This window comes from Catharus ustulatus, chromosome 4 (genome assembly GCF_009819885.2).
Source record: "Catharus ustulatus isolate bCatUst1 chromosome 4, bCatUst1.pri.v2, whole genome shotgun sequence".
Classification (NCBI taxonomy): Eukaryota; Metazoa; Chordata; class Aves; order Passeriformes; family Turdidae; genus Catharus; species Catharus ustulatus.
This window is the reverse complement of record NC_046224.1, coordinates 20455301-20469857: the sequence shown is the minus strand read 5'-3', so window position 1 is coordinate 20469857 and position 14557 is coordinate 20455301. Positions and strand designations below refer to the sequence as shown.

The following is a 14557-nucleotide window of genomic DNA, read 5'->3' as shown; positions in this document are numbered from 1 at the left end:
GGTTTTCTAGAAGTTACTGCCTCATGTCTCCTTTGCCACTCCACCCCAGATATTCACAGGCCATTTCTGTGCCTACAGTGTCCTCACTACTATACTCAGTACTTCTGGCTTCCTCCCATTTCCCTGCTATTCCCAAAGTCCTGCTCATGCCCTGCAGTACCTACCAAAAGTAATTTGATTTATGCATATTGGCTGACCACCATGTGCATGCTGATTTGTCAGTGGGCTGGTACCAAACAGCAAAAGCAATTGGCATCCACTGGCCACTGCCTTTTCTAAATAGAAGCAGCTTTGGGCCACTATGTAATTTCAAGCTGCTATTCCTTGAAAGGTATCTAAGACTGAGCTTATCTTTCAGATACAGAAAGATATGTGGATATAAAGATGGATCTTTGCTGCTACACCTGTATCAAATTCAGTTGAAAGTAATCAGTATGTAAAATAATAGCTATTAAAAGCATTTTGAGAAAAAAGAAATGCTGTCATCATGTAAATATTAATGCTGATAGAAATTATATTTTAAAAAAATCCTAACTCTAAAGCTGGTATAACAGTGCTGTTTTCAGCTGAAGTTGGAACTCTGAATTAGACTGTTTTGGTAGCAGCAGAAACAAATTAAAAGGCAGGAGTAAAACAGAAATGAACAATTAGAGATTTTTGCTCTTTATTTCATTTTGTTTTACAGACTGACTATCCAAGACCTCACCTTCCAGATAGCACTAAATGTTAAAGAACTGTGAAGAGAACTTCACAGTTATCAAAACAGGACAGTAATTTTCATTCTGACTTAGATACGAGTTCTTGTAGGATTCAACTGCAAATTGAATTGCCTTATCTGGGAAATGTGCAACATGGAACCAGATAATGCCTTAATCTATTTTCCTTGTAATACAAGGTTATTTTGCACATCTCTTATCACAACTGTCTCATACTGCAACTAGAGGTAGCCATTTCAACACCTTTTCTGAAGAACACGTTTAATAGTTTTATTTGTATTTAAGCATTCCTATATTCATGAGTCATGAAAGCAAAAAGGCAAAAATCAAGGATTATGCAAACCCTAAAAAACAAAGAAATAATCACTTGTTTAAAGAAACACTTTAGTCATTTGCATTCATTTGCAAACTTAACAATTGTGTTGTTACATCTTTGGATCTCACATGGGCAAGAAGAAATAACCAGATGTGTTTTTGAAACAAATGTAAACACCACAGTGTAATAACTTCCATGAAGAACTCTGCCTATTCCAGAATAGCTGAAGCAGTCCTAAAACACCTGTGAGAATATCAGCTGCAGAGGTTCTGCCCTGCCCAGCCTTGTGCCAGTAAAAGGCATCTGAGGGCAGGAGTGGGAGAGGAGGGGAAGAGCTCACCATGATTAGACTGGGCCAAAAACATGCCCTTGAGTGTTTTCCAAGGTTAATCATGAACACATGGATGAAGAAGAGATGTTAGGATTTAGCAAAGATGAAAAAGGAGTGCCAAAAATGAGTCCTCTGGATGTCCTGGACCATCCATAACAATATAATTATTTTTGGATAGAATCGCATGTGGTAACATTTAAAAAGTAATCCTCTCTTATTTTTGGGCATAAAAATCATAGGCATTTTAAAATTTGCTTAACTCAAATACTCAGAGTTTTTTCTGTGAAATTGTATGGAGAGTAGACCCAGAAAGAGCAGCACCACTGTAATCAGAGGGGCAGGGACTTCTGGCACTAGAAACAAGAAGGGGCAGACATGAGTGGAAGGCCTTGAAATTAGGACAATGTCAGGGGGGTTTCAATTAATCTCAAAAGTCATAGGACTTGTTCTTGTCAGATGAGAATCAGGTAGCTCAGTGCAGGACTTACCCCTTTCAACCACCACCCCTTCTTCCCATACTTCATAGATGTTTCTTCCCCCCAAATTTTTGTGCTTCAGTTTGTCTTGTTTCTAAATATGAGTGGTGAATCCATATTCACAGAATAACCAACAAAGCTATTCCATGTTCTAAAGCATCCTATGAAGAATTCAGAGGAGAAAGATTTTCTCTGTTTGTGAAGAATCTCACATTTCAAATTTCAGTTCAGAGGGGCCAGAGCTGAAGACAATTTCAAGCTAGGCTAGGTACACATAAATGTTTACCAGACATTGCTGAGCTATAATTGTATAAAACTGAAGCTTTCTAGCAAGTTTTTAAACCCTTGTTGCTTTTAGGTGGAAGAATTTCCTCAGCTATTCTGTTTCTACTGCCCTTATTAGATTTTCAACATGCACAAGGATTTGATTCATAAGAACAATACAGCTTGTTTTCAGGCTCAGTATGGTTTAAGACTTTATGAGACTCTTCACTGAAGGTTTTAATAATTTTGTCACCTCATTTTAAGGACAAAAAGTAAGTTAGGATTAATACATTATAATTTTCATTACCTGTAAAGTTAATGTATAGGTAGATAAAGTGATTTCTTCCGCAACAGCTATAATCATTAACTTGGTCCTGTAAGTCTTATTTGTGTGAGCTGTCCTTACTCAAAAGGAAAATCCCAATGAAGATAATGAGAGTACTTTTGAAAGGAAAGGTTCCAGAGTTGGTCCTTAATTAAAGTCTCTTTCAAAAATGTCATTCTGGAAATACTGCTCTTACATTCATGCTGTAAGAGACATGAAGAGTCAGTGAAGGTTAATTGCTTTGAAACTGTATTTATAGCCTTCTTTACTAAACTGTTAACTGGAAATTTCAAACTATCTTTCTGTAGATAGCAAAGCACAGCAAAGCTAATTGTAGTCTAAAGAAAGGCCTCAAATTAGTGCAAATTCAACCAAGAAAAAATCACCCATGAATTCCTGTTCATACATTCTCTTTGGTAATTTTGCAGGTAGAAACCCTTAAAGGGTAAATTTAGCTCTTGAATCTTTGAATACACCTTGGAAAAAAAAAAAGTGGTTTTACTTTTCTTGCTTTATTTACTTTATATATTTTGGGAAAGCGAAAGGCAGGGAAAGGCTATTTTCTGCTTTAGTGACAAGATAAACAAGCTGAAATCTGAACACCTGTGGTCTGGTGACAAAGGTATGAAAGGAGGATGGATGCATGCACAGATCCGTGTGTATCTTTGCTCTGTGGGATCCACAGACACTGAAGCATTTGACGTCTGACACTCACCATATCTAAAATTACCTTCTGCTGGAAGCAGTACAAACTAAGAGCACAGTGGAAGCTGTGGAAGCAGTGGAGCTGCTGGAAGTAGTGATCTCTATGTCAGTAGTGTAATCTTTAGCATAGGGAAAATTCTCAGCCTTGTGTACTCTCAGGTAAATCACTGAGCCAACAGCCAACCTGTTGTTGGCTGAGGTAATAGCAGGTTTTTAGCTCATTTAACATAGAGAAAGTAAATCGTCAGCTGCAGTAGCAGCACAACATGAGTCTGCAGTATTCCCTTGAGAATAACGTCACACATTTCTCTCCTTTATTTGTTCGAAAATGGCTATATTAGTAGCACTTGCTAATTTTAATTTTGCTTGACTTTTAAGGCTGCAGCTGACTGTCTTGTTTATGTAAAAAGACATTTTTATTAATGGTTAGCACGGGTTTTTCATATCATATGGCCAAAACAGGGTCACTTTGGGATGAAGAATGTTGCAGTGGCTCTCTCTGTTTCCAATTTGGCACCACAGCCTCAAAACTGTCGAAGTAAAAGAGAAAGCGATGGAAGTGCTGAATCTCTCCTCCACCGTCCTCTGCCCTTCCCCCAGATCAATCTTACCCCCAGACCACTTCCTAATTTAAATTGGTTCACTCAGAAATATTCACCTGAGATAGAAGGAGCCTTTTGTATTTTTCAGGGATGCCCTGCTTCCTTCTATTTATTATGCAATTAAAACATCCAGAATCAGAGAGAACTAAAAAATCCCATTGCAGGACATATCCAAGTTTGGTAGCACAAAGATTTGTTTGAATGCAGGATTTACAAAAATGTGATTCCCCATTTACAAAAAGCCATTTAAAAATGTATAGTTATTATGCTTTAAATGTATTTAACCACCAGAATGACCATCCTGGTTCAAAACAATTAAGTATCCCTGCAGCCCTGTGCTGTGTCTCCAGTTGCAGCAGCTCTCTCATCTATCCATGATTTTGGGGTGAGGAGGCTCAAGGGAACATGAACACAGATCATCTTGGTTGAGATGGGGTTTAAGACCAATTTGAACATCAGAAAAATCTTGAAAAGTAGCTCCACCCTGAGGGACACATATCTTGGAAATCTGGAAAAAATACAAGACTCAAGTACCACAAGGGGACATAATACAAATGAGAAGAACTCCATTAATCTCTGGTGTGCAGGGCCATTTTTGCTTAATTCATCAAGTTACTATCCTAGTCCTCCTAACTGAGTAAATTTTAAATCTTACTTTCACTAAGTAATAAATATTTATTTTAAGTGGTTATTCAATTATATATTAGATTAATATTTATTCAGATATTTTATTGCTTTTGAAAGAAAAAACAAAAGGGAAAACAGCTCCTGATATAGGGTTTGAAATCTCTAAACAGCAATAAACATGTTTTCCTAGCTAGTGTACAGTTATCTTAGAAATTGCAGCTAATTGCCACTGTTACTAATCCCAGGTGACTAGCAGCTGACTGCATGAAATAACTAAGTTGTAGCAGAAGAACAACTAAGTATGTATAATGGCAAACATTTTCCACATATTGTGCATTCTTATAACTGACAATTTTCAGAAGAAATACTTTGGTATAAACATGGTCTTTTTCAAGCTGTGGATGCAGAAAAGAGACACTACTCAGTAGTCTATCTTGAAAATTATCATTTTGTATTCCACATAATTAAAAAAAAGAAAAAAAAAGTGCTTGGCAGAACTTATTTCCTCAAAAACCAGATTTTCTATTACTTAAGAAATAAGATGAATTTAGGTATTCTCTTGTGCTGACAATACCCTGTGAAGTATGCTATAACCCCTTTAAAAGAGAACCTGAAGCCATGCTGCAGAAGTTATAGGCACATTTCACAAATGTCATTCCTGTGTTTTCTTCTTTGCCTGTTTTGGAGGAAAGCTGTGGCCCTTAAAACAAATTTAATTTTTTTTGGAAAGCTAAATTTTTCCACATCTGACTTTTTTCCATCTGAATGGGAAAGAAAAATGCAAGAAAGAAAACGACTACCTATATGATCTACTAAAACTGCGCACACTCATTGTACATGAATATTTTAAAAATATCAATTCCTATGGAAATAAGGTCTGTTCAGGCTTTCTTTTTCTTAATTATTTCCCCCCCCAGACACTGAATTGTAAGTATTGTCAGTTATTTGATTTTCCATGCTTTTAAAAGAAACTATCCGAAATGAAGTCTCTGCTCAGATCATGCCATAAAATCTGTATCAGACTGGAGCCCTTTATGTGGAAACTGTGGCTAGATCACAAAAGATAAACTGCCTGTTCTTTGATAATGTGAAAGACATCTGAACCTATGAAGAAAGAAAGAAATAAGGAATTTTAGACCAAATTTGCATTATTTGAACAAAATCAAACACAACCAAGATCATATGAATATTTAAGGCATAATATTTTCGAAAATTAAAACCACGCAAAACCAGGAGAAAAGGAAGAATTCAGCAGCCTACAGGTAGGGTATGTGGCAAAATCTACTGTGAGGCCATGGAGATCTTATCTGAAAACTAAGAATATGGAGTTTTATGCTTCCAAGATGGTTGTAATTGTGAGTGATTTACTTCATGGTCATTAAGCATGCCTTGGATAAACAGTGATTTATGGCGACACAGAAAACCAAAATATTTTCAGCTGCCAAAAGTACATATCTTGCTCTCCAGAAATACTTGTACAATAGCCAGAAAAATCCTTATTAGTGTAATTAAAAGACTGATTTTATATTTTAGGCTACTGTGGGTATTTCTGAAAGAACAGTAGAGTGTCCTTCCCACTTATCTCTTCCTCTCACTTAGGACTCTAGATTTGCAGGAAAATTTGATGGCTTCTTCTATAAACTTAAAACTCAAAATCTGTACATAAGTGCTGACAAAAAGCAGACACGAGTGGCATTTTTCAGCTACCACCTTAATACAGTGCAAAAGGACTTAAAGCCTTCAATTTATTCTGGAAATTCTCTGAGGACTGAATGAGTTATAAACATTTTCTTTACTCAGAAAATGGCCATATGATCAATGAAAACTCTTAAACAAAACTGAGGTCAGCCAGCTGAGCTCTAGTGTGGTACTAGGACCCCTCCTGTGCTTACCTATCTCTCTGAATCAGTTTTGGCACAACTGTGTGATGGAAGAGGAGGCAAAGTCACAGCTAAAGGCCCAAGAGTAGCAAATAGATTGTCACTGTTCTTCTAGCCCACAGGATGGTGTGCTTGTGGAAGACTGAACTCCACAAGTAACTGCCCAAGACAATTTTGCAGCCTCCAGTATAATTACAGTAATTTCACGACTATAAGGCGCACCCTTTTGACCAAAATTTTCCCTGGAACCCGGAAGTGCGCCTTATAGTCCGGTGCGCCTTATCTGATCTACAAAGTTCAAAAAAATTGCCTACCCGGAAGTGCGAGCTGCGAGCCACGGGGGGAGCCAGCAGGGCCATGGCTGCCAGGTGGAGGTGGGGCGGAGCAGGGGCGGGCACGCCCCGGCCCTGTGGAGGCGGAGCCGCCCCTACACAGGCACGCCCCAGCCCCGTGCAGGCGGAGCCGTCTCTTCAGAGGCACACCCCGGCCCCGTGCAGGCGGAGCCGCCCCTCCACAGGCACCCCCCGGCCCCGTGGAGGCGGAGCCGCCCCTCCACAGGCACGCCCGGGCCCCGTGGAGGCGGAGCCGCCCCTCCACAGGCAACCACCGGCCCCGTGGAGGCGGAGCCGCCCCTCCACAGGCAACCACCGGCCCCGTGGAGGCGGAGCCGTCCCTCCAGAGGCACGCCCCAGCCCCGTGCAAGCGGGACGGCCCGTCCAGAGGCACCCCCCGGCCCCATACAAGCGGGACGGCCCCTCTAGAGGGACCCCCCGGCCCCGTGCAAGCGGGACGGCCCCTCCACAAGCACCCCCCGGCCCCGTGGAGGCGGAGCCGCCCCTCCACAGGCACACCCCAGCCCCGTGGAGGCGGAGCCGTCCCTCCAGAGGCATCCCCCAGCCCCGTGCAAGCGGGACGGCCCCTCCACAAGCAGCCCCCGGCCCCGTGGAGGTGGAGCCGCCCCTCCACAGGCACCCCCTGGCCCCGTGGAGGCGGCACGGCCCCTACAGAGGCACGCCCGGGCCTCGTGCAGGCGGAGCCGCCCCTCCACAGGCACCCTCCAGCTCCGTGGAGGCGGAGCCGCCCCTCCACAGGCACCCACCGGCCCCGTGGAGGCGGAGCCGCCCCTCCACAGGCACCCACCGGCCCCGTGCAAGCGGGACGGCCCCTCCAGAGGCACGCCCGGGCCCTGTGCAGGCGAAGCCGCGCGTCCAGAGGCACCCCCCGGCCCCGTGGAGGCGGAGCTGCCCCTCCACAGGCACCCACCGGCCCCGTGCAGGCAGCACGGAGGGGCGGCGGCCATAGCCCGGCCCCGGAGAGGCAGCACGGAGGGGTGGCGGCCATGCCCCGGCCCCGCCGGATGCAGGCGGGCCTGGGGCCCCGCGGCACCGCCCCTGCCAGGTACAGGCGGGCCCGGGGGCCAATGACTGCCGGGTTGAGGTGGGGCCTCGACCAGCAACCGCGCGGAGGGAGCTGGGGGCGGAGCCTCGCTGCAAAAAAAAAGTGCGCCCTATAGTCCGGTGCGCCTTATCTGATCTACAAAGTTGCGAATTTTGCCAACTCCCGGCGGGTGCGCCTTATAGTCCGGTGCGCCTTATGGTTGTGAAATTACTGTACATAGTATTGGTAATGTGGTATGGTGAGAGCACTCCAACAAAACCTTAATTGTCCCAAATATCAAAACATATGGACTTTTTATCACTGACAAAATGCAAGCTAAATTATCATAACATTACTGTAGATAGAAATTCTTCTTTTCATCATCTCAACAATTTCAGTGATTATTTATCTTCCCATTCCTAAAACAATATTGTGGGTCTCTGGGTTAAAAAATTGAAATACCTACATGCAACTAGAAGAATATTGGACAAGTGACTGTATTTCAAAATTCTAGTGAAACAAAACCAGCCAGACAGGCTGAAGCATGATAGGAACACCACTGCTGTCACAGCATCTTTTGGGAGAAGGAGGCCAGCTCATTTTATAAGCCCTCACACAAAAGGAAAGGAAGAACACACATAGAAAGCTAAACAGAAAATGTCAGGCCTGCCAGGAAGTAAAGTTTCCATGTTTGCAATGATGCAAAAGAACTGCCAAACAGCAGGAGTGTTAATGAAACTAACACTGCTTAATAATCTCTCCTGCCAGTTTACCGACACAAACATGAGCAAGGTGGAAGAATGAAAAATAAAATGTAGTTCATATATGTTGATTCTCCTTTTAGCCACAAAAAAAAATCTCTCAAAACAAACCATCAACCCCTTTCCTAGTGCAGTAATTTTAAGGGAAGTTAGGAGCTAATATTACTGGTAAAAAAAAAATATTAATGCTGACCTCCACATTTATTAATTTTTTAGTATCACTGGTCTATTCTCAAACTAATTTGCACCTACTCTTTCTCTTGCAGGGTACAATAACTGTCCCATCTCTGTATCAAATAGACTTCTATTGAAATTTCCATGGAGTTTTGCACCTGTTCTTGTTTTTCTGCTGTATTTGGAAAGATGCCATTCATGGCAGAAGTTTATTTTACTCATTTTTATTGCAGCTATTAAATCAAATCCCTGAAAAATTATGCATTCAAAATGAGGTATTTCAGAGCTTTATCAACCTGGCTTCTCCTTGAATAAAACCACATATTTCAGAATTTTGAGCAAACTGTAATCCATTCTGTGTCTTCTTTTAGTGTCCTCAACATTGCTGCCTAATCCCTGTGATTTTGCTCTTAGTCAATGACTGTTTCCCATATCACAAACACTGTAACTACCCATAACACATCCAAAATTTGACACCCCTTAAATTCCATACGAGTTCTGAAAGTTACATGGGATGTTTTCTGTTCTGCATTTTGCAAATGAATAAAGGCTTCTTGTAGCCAGATTTCTCTCACATTTGTGCAACACTGGTGCTATTGGTGGAAAAGTGTCACTGCTAGGTCTAAACACTGTTTAAACACTGTTGTTTTACAAGCAGTTTTGCTTCCATAAAAGTGAAAGAGAAACACAATCAAATTGACACTGTCTGTTTTCTTTAGAGTTTTGCTTGCTCTATGGTCATAACTAGGAATGAAATGCAAGTATCAGCATTTCAGCTATCAGTGATGAAGGAATAGTTTTGATTATGCTAAAGACATGGGAATGCTGAGAAAAGTTTGAATCACATCTTCAAGTGAAAAAGAACAACTGCAATTCTGATCTGAGAGAAAATATCCATTTGACCCCTTAAAGGATGTAATTGAAATTCGAGTGAATTAAAAGGAACTTTCCCATTGATTTCCTTAGCTTTGAGCTGGACCTTTAATTAATAGAAATGTAGACTTGCTATCTCTCCCTTTTTGTGAAAAAGAACTACTATGAAGGCCTTAAAACATGAGCAAAGAAATCAATTTTTCCAACGTGAATCCAGAATGAAGTTTTCCCCTTGCAGCTGAGATATGATAGAATACTCACTGATGGATCCTTTGCTGGCTGAATGGAGCAGTATAGCAGTCATTCTCCTCCAGATCTGGCAGTGTTTCCTTGTCCAGTTTCATTGGCTTTCTGGGTAACCATCCTCGGAACCTGCTTATCTGTTTCTCGATCCTGCAGCACATGGTAAGTATGAGCATTTGTGATGATGGGTTTTTCACTACATTATGAAGCACAGGTTGTCAAACCAGAACATTTAGTATTTATAGCTAGGAAAGGTGCAATGTCTTTTGACTCTTTTGAGGCAGACCAAATTACATATGCTGAACTTGACTATTAATAACCAGCTTTCTGCAGAGGAGCATTTATTTTGCCTCAACAGAAAAGCAGTGCTGATGGTACACTCTGCCATAAATATTATTAAACCCAGTGAGTGCTTGGCATGTCTCTAAACATTTATTTCTCAGATTTTCAGTTAGTTTAAAATTCAGGCTTAACCAACATTAGATTCTGGCCATCTAAACATTAGAATAGTGGAGATTGTGACAAAGATCTTTGGCAGGTAAACCCCAGCAATTCACATCCCATTGCTGCTCTCTGGGTGGATTCTTACCTTGCAATTGATGCTATTAAGAAATAGGCTACTTTGTTCACTTTGATCAACTGTAGTTTCTTGCAATATTACAACCTCCATGATACCAGGACTCTGGGTGTATAGGCTAACAGGTGACTGTTGTGCAGATTCTTACATTTGGAAGGTGAAAACAAACAATTGAGCTGGAGGAGGGGCAGATGTAACTACAGCTGCACTCATGCAAAGATAGGCAGTGAAATGAAGGGAAGAATCGGAGCTCATTGGAGAAGACAATCTAAACCAAGTTCAAATCCATACTAGAATGTTATAATAAAAAAAACCTAGGAAAGCTATGTTTAGCACAGTGAGCCCTTCTCCAGGTCCTAACCACTGATCCCTGCAAAAATCCCAGTCTACGAATTGTGGAGTGTGCCCATACTTCAGTCACTGGATGAATGTTTCCAGAAGTGGAGCTGAAGGTCAAGAATTTAATTCCCTTGAACTTAAAGCTCAGTTCTGAAAGAAGCTCAAGGACTGGAAATAAGGTTGGGGGATTTGTTTGTTTGTATTGTGGGCTTTGTTGTAGTTGTTTTGTTTTTCTGGGTTTTTTTGGGGTTTTTTTTGACAGAGCCAACATAAGAACTCTAAGACTGGCAAACACTGGTTCCTCTGCACAGTTTGAGGGAAGACAACCCATATCCAGGCAACTGAATATATGGGCAAGTGATGTGAAGATCTTACATATTTTTACTTAAAATTCATATAGTTTTTCCTGGAATATTCAGCCTTCTTCCACCAGGTGTTTTTACCTTGGATAAGGAAGCTAATGCTCACTTTTAAATATGGGCACATTTCAAAATTGCAAATAAATCAGCTGTACCTATTTTGGCCCCATTTGTGTATTTCCAATCTGGAATAGCATGATGGGGTGAGGGGTGTCAGATGTTGCAAATTTATCATCAGAACTGGCTGGAGAAAAATGGAATATATATGTAAACTTAAAATAAAATTTAACTTAATTAATCATAACCTCTCTATGGGCAATATTTGCACTGATCCAGCAGTTTGGAGCACAGGAGGAGGTGGTTTGAAAACGTCTGTGCTGAATGCAGGTGAGATGTCAGATCCCAGGGCTCTAAAGGGTCTGACCAAATGTAACTCTCCAGCTGCAGCATCCAGCCTGGCAGCCTTGAGCTAGTCTGTGTAGCCACTGATAGAAATGCCAAGGGAAACTAAATTCTCTACGGGGAAAATCCCTGTCTTTTGGCCTCTGTTTTTTCTCTGTAAATTCAGTAAGCCCTGTGTTACTGTATATTTAACAGGCTTAGTGTGTCTGGGTATGGAAAAGGGAGGAGGAATTAGGAAGAGGGTTTTTCTAAATATCCTGTTCCATTCTTGTTAATTAAACTCGTTTGAATTCTCTAAGCTATTAACACCCCTGCCCATCTGCCATCCTTTCCCATTCATGCTGCAAGCCGATGTGCACATTTGAGATACTGCCACTGCAGGTTTATCACACCACACAAGCACAGCACAAAGGGACTGAGTGCTTTCCCCACTTAACAGCAATGCATTATTCATGCTGGCTTCTTACTGAGTCTACCCAGAATTGGAGTGGTTTGCCATTCCCAAGACTCAGATTACTTGGCATGCTCAGTCAGCCTGCTGGCAAACCGGTCTGAGAAGGTTGCAAAACCTTACTGCAAAGCACAGAACATGCAGTACAGCCTTCTGCAGGAAAGCAAGCCCCCTTGATTATCTCCTTGAAAAAGAAATATGATCAAATTTTAAAATTTCCTCCAAATCATTTCAACAATGCCGTCAGTCAGCAGTGCAGGTTTTGTACTCTACAGGAGTGTCTCACAAAAGGAAGAAGCTGAAAGAGTGGTGCTGGTGCTAACAAATACAGATACACAATGTTAAATATATATATTTTAATAATTTCTTCAAGGCTAATCCATGTCCCATTTTCTCCATACTCAGCTGAACCGGGGGACGATGTTTGGAAAGCAGTGTGACCTACCCAGGAGCAATGGGGTCTCCAAGACAGAGTCTCTCCCACTTCAGTCCTGCCCCTGCTCTCCAGGTCTAGTCTTTACTCAGCATCCTCTTTCTAAAGATACATGTTGTGCTTAACTCATACAGAGTTTCTCAAATACTTTAAAAGAAACTGTTTTCTCACCATAAAGTGAGGTAGGGGTAGAACCGTTTTCCAAAAGAAAGTTAGAAAAATAAAAAAAAGGTTTTGAATTGAGATAGATCTTTTGAATGGGTCAGCTTTCATAGAATTTTATGTATATTGTGGTGTTAGCAATTTTATTGGTTTAGTTTTTAACCATGATGCAGGTGCTCTGAGATGTCTGATACCCCTAGTTTCCTTCAAAGTAGGGAAGTTTGGTAATTTGAAGTTTTGAGATCACTAGAATTTTTCAGAAAGAAAATTCAAGTCAGGTTGACAAAGTTGCAAAAGATCTGCTCTGGGCTTTGCCTTGTGAAAAACTCCTCTCTAAAATAAATTTTGCCCAAATGTCAACATAATGTTTGTATTAACTCAAAAAATAGACAAAAGCTTTGTGTACTTGTAACTGTGACATAATATCCAAAATGCTTTTTAGTATGCTCATACTGCAGAGTGATCATCCCATGGATATAAACGCATTGGCGTTTTGTGCAAAATGGTATGGCTGTTTACTCAAAAATGCAGATTTTTCAAATTTTATTTTTCTCTCTTAAAAGTTCTTGGGAATATTTCCACTGACCTCAATAAAACAGCAGATCAGAGGCTAGACCCCTTTGAAAACTGCATCAACAGTACCGTGCCATTAAATGCCACATAGACTGAGAGAGATAATTGTAACTATAAAAATTATCTGGTTTTTGCCAAGCCTGTATAATTTTTAGGCATTTCAGAAATATTTTCATTTAATTTTCCAGGATATCAAAAAGGAAATGCAAACTGCTGCAGGGAAAGAGTTTCATTGAATCAAGTCATACAAACTGGTCATCAAGCAAAACCTTAAAGGTGTTTAATAATTGAGTGAAAGCACTTCAAAGATTCTTGGAAAATACATCTTTCAAGCTTGGTTCATTGGCTTCCTATCTACCAACAAAGCACTAAGCATCCCCATGGAGGAAGCAATAAATAAATAATGTCATCACTATTACACGTAAGCAAGGTTCATGGAAATGAAAAAACCTGGTAAGTGTGGTACTCTAACCCCAAGAAACTCCCTAATGAGCTACATGGAGAGGAGATGCAGCATTTGTACTAACATCCTTCTATTTCTTTGAAGAATCTATCAGCTGAAAAATATTTTCTTATTCCTAAAAAGGGTAAAACTGATAAAATTAATTGCTTCTTTGACAATGCAGATGCCTTAAAAATGCAACTTCTGTTTGGTGTTTTTGCAGATGTCCTAGTATGTAACCAGTCCCTTCACCATTTCTACAAACACAACTGGTAAACTTTTCCTTCCAGCTTGACTTTAACAATTATATTTGTTATTGGGTCCAAATGAACAAAACTGGACTGGCATGAGAATTGTACTCACCTATTCATGAACTTGTATCGGCGATGCAGGTAATAGATTTTTCTCCTGGAAGAACAGCAAAAATGAAGCCAGTCGAGAAGAAAACCCATCGTCAGTTACAGTATGAACTAGCAAGGAAGGAAAGGAGATTGAAGACAGAAGCCTGTAAGAGGTGGAGGAAGAGACTAAAAGAGAGATTAACAGAACTGTCACAGGAAGCCACACAGGCACTAGTGGTATTTGAATTGCCAGGTCATCATTTTCCCATTGTCTCCTCCTTTTCTGCTATTTTTCATGTGTGAAGGATGGGGATCCGAGGATGTTTCTTTTTAAGAGTTCATAAACTGCTGCAGGAGTTCTATAGGGCTGACACAAATATGGACAAATTATATGATGTCTACTAGTGAGTTACTAAAGCTGGATTTGGTGAAACACAAGGGGTCTCACTTAGAAAAGGCAGGAAAGCTGTACCTTATGCTGCAATACGCTGTAGCACATGCAGTACCAAGCGGGGTCAGTGATTGCTGTTGGGATAACATCACTTGAGACAGGATATAGGCTACACAAGCAAATGCACACGTGCTCAGCACCCCACCAAGTGTGCAGCCACTCGCTCTGCCCTTCAGATAGGCTGGTTTCTGTTGTCAGTGCAATAAGCCGTGTGTGAGAGCAAATGATGAGCAAGTGAGCAGACAAGTGGTCACGAGCAGACACATGCTGAACCCACTCCCAGCCTGCCTCCTGACCAGCCCTGCACTGCAGAGCAGCCCCTAACCATCATGTGTAGATCCAGGACTGGGAGTCCAC

General features: G+C 41.3%; 1 protein-coding gene across 8 annotated transcripts in view; it reads right to left on the bottom strand.

Moving 5' to 3' along the window:
* ANO4 (anoctamin 4) overlaps positions 1 to 14557 on the bottom strand; it is a 200054-nt gene that overhangs the window by 50519 nt on the left and 134978 nt on the right. For 7 of the 8 annotated variants that reach the window (XM_042779186.1, XM_033057538.2, XM_033057540.2 and 4 more), the window contains 2 exons: positions 13772 to 13816; positions 9689 to 9820 (listed from right to left, as the gene is read on the bottom strand). In XM_042779186.1, the coding sequence (XP_042635120.1) occupies positions 9689 to 9820; positions 13772 to 13816 (177 nt within the window). The remainder of the gene's footprint in view (positions 1 to 9688; positions 9821 to 13771; positions 13817 to 14557) is intronic. The other variant, XM_033057544.2, reaches the window with a different exon arrangement.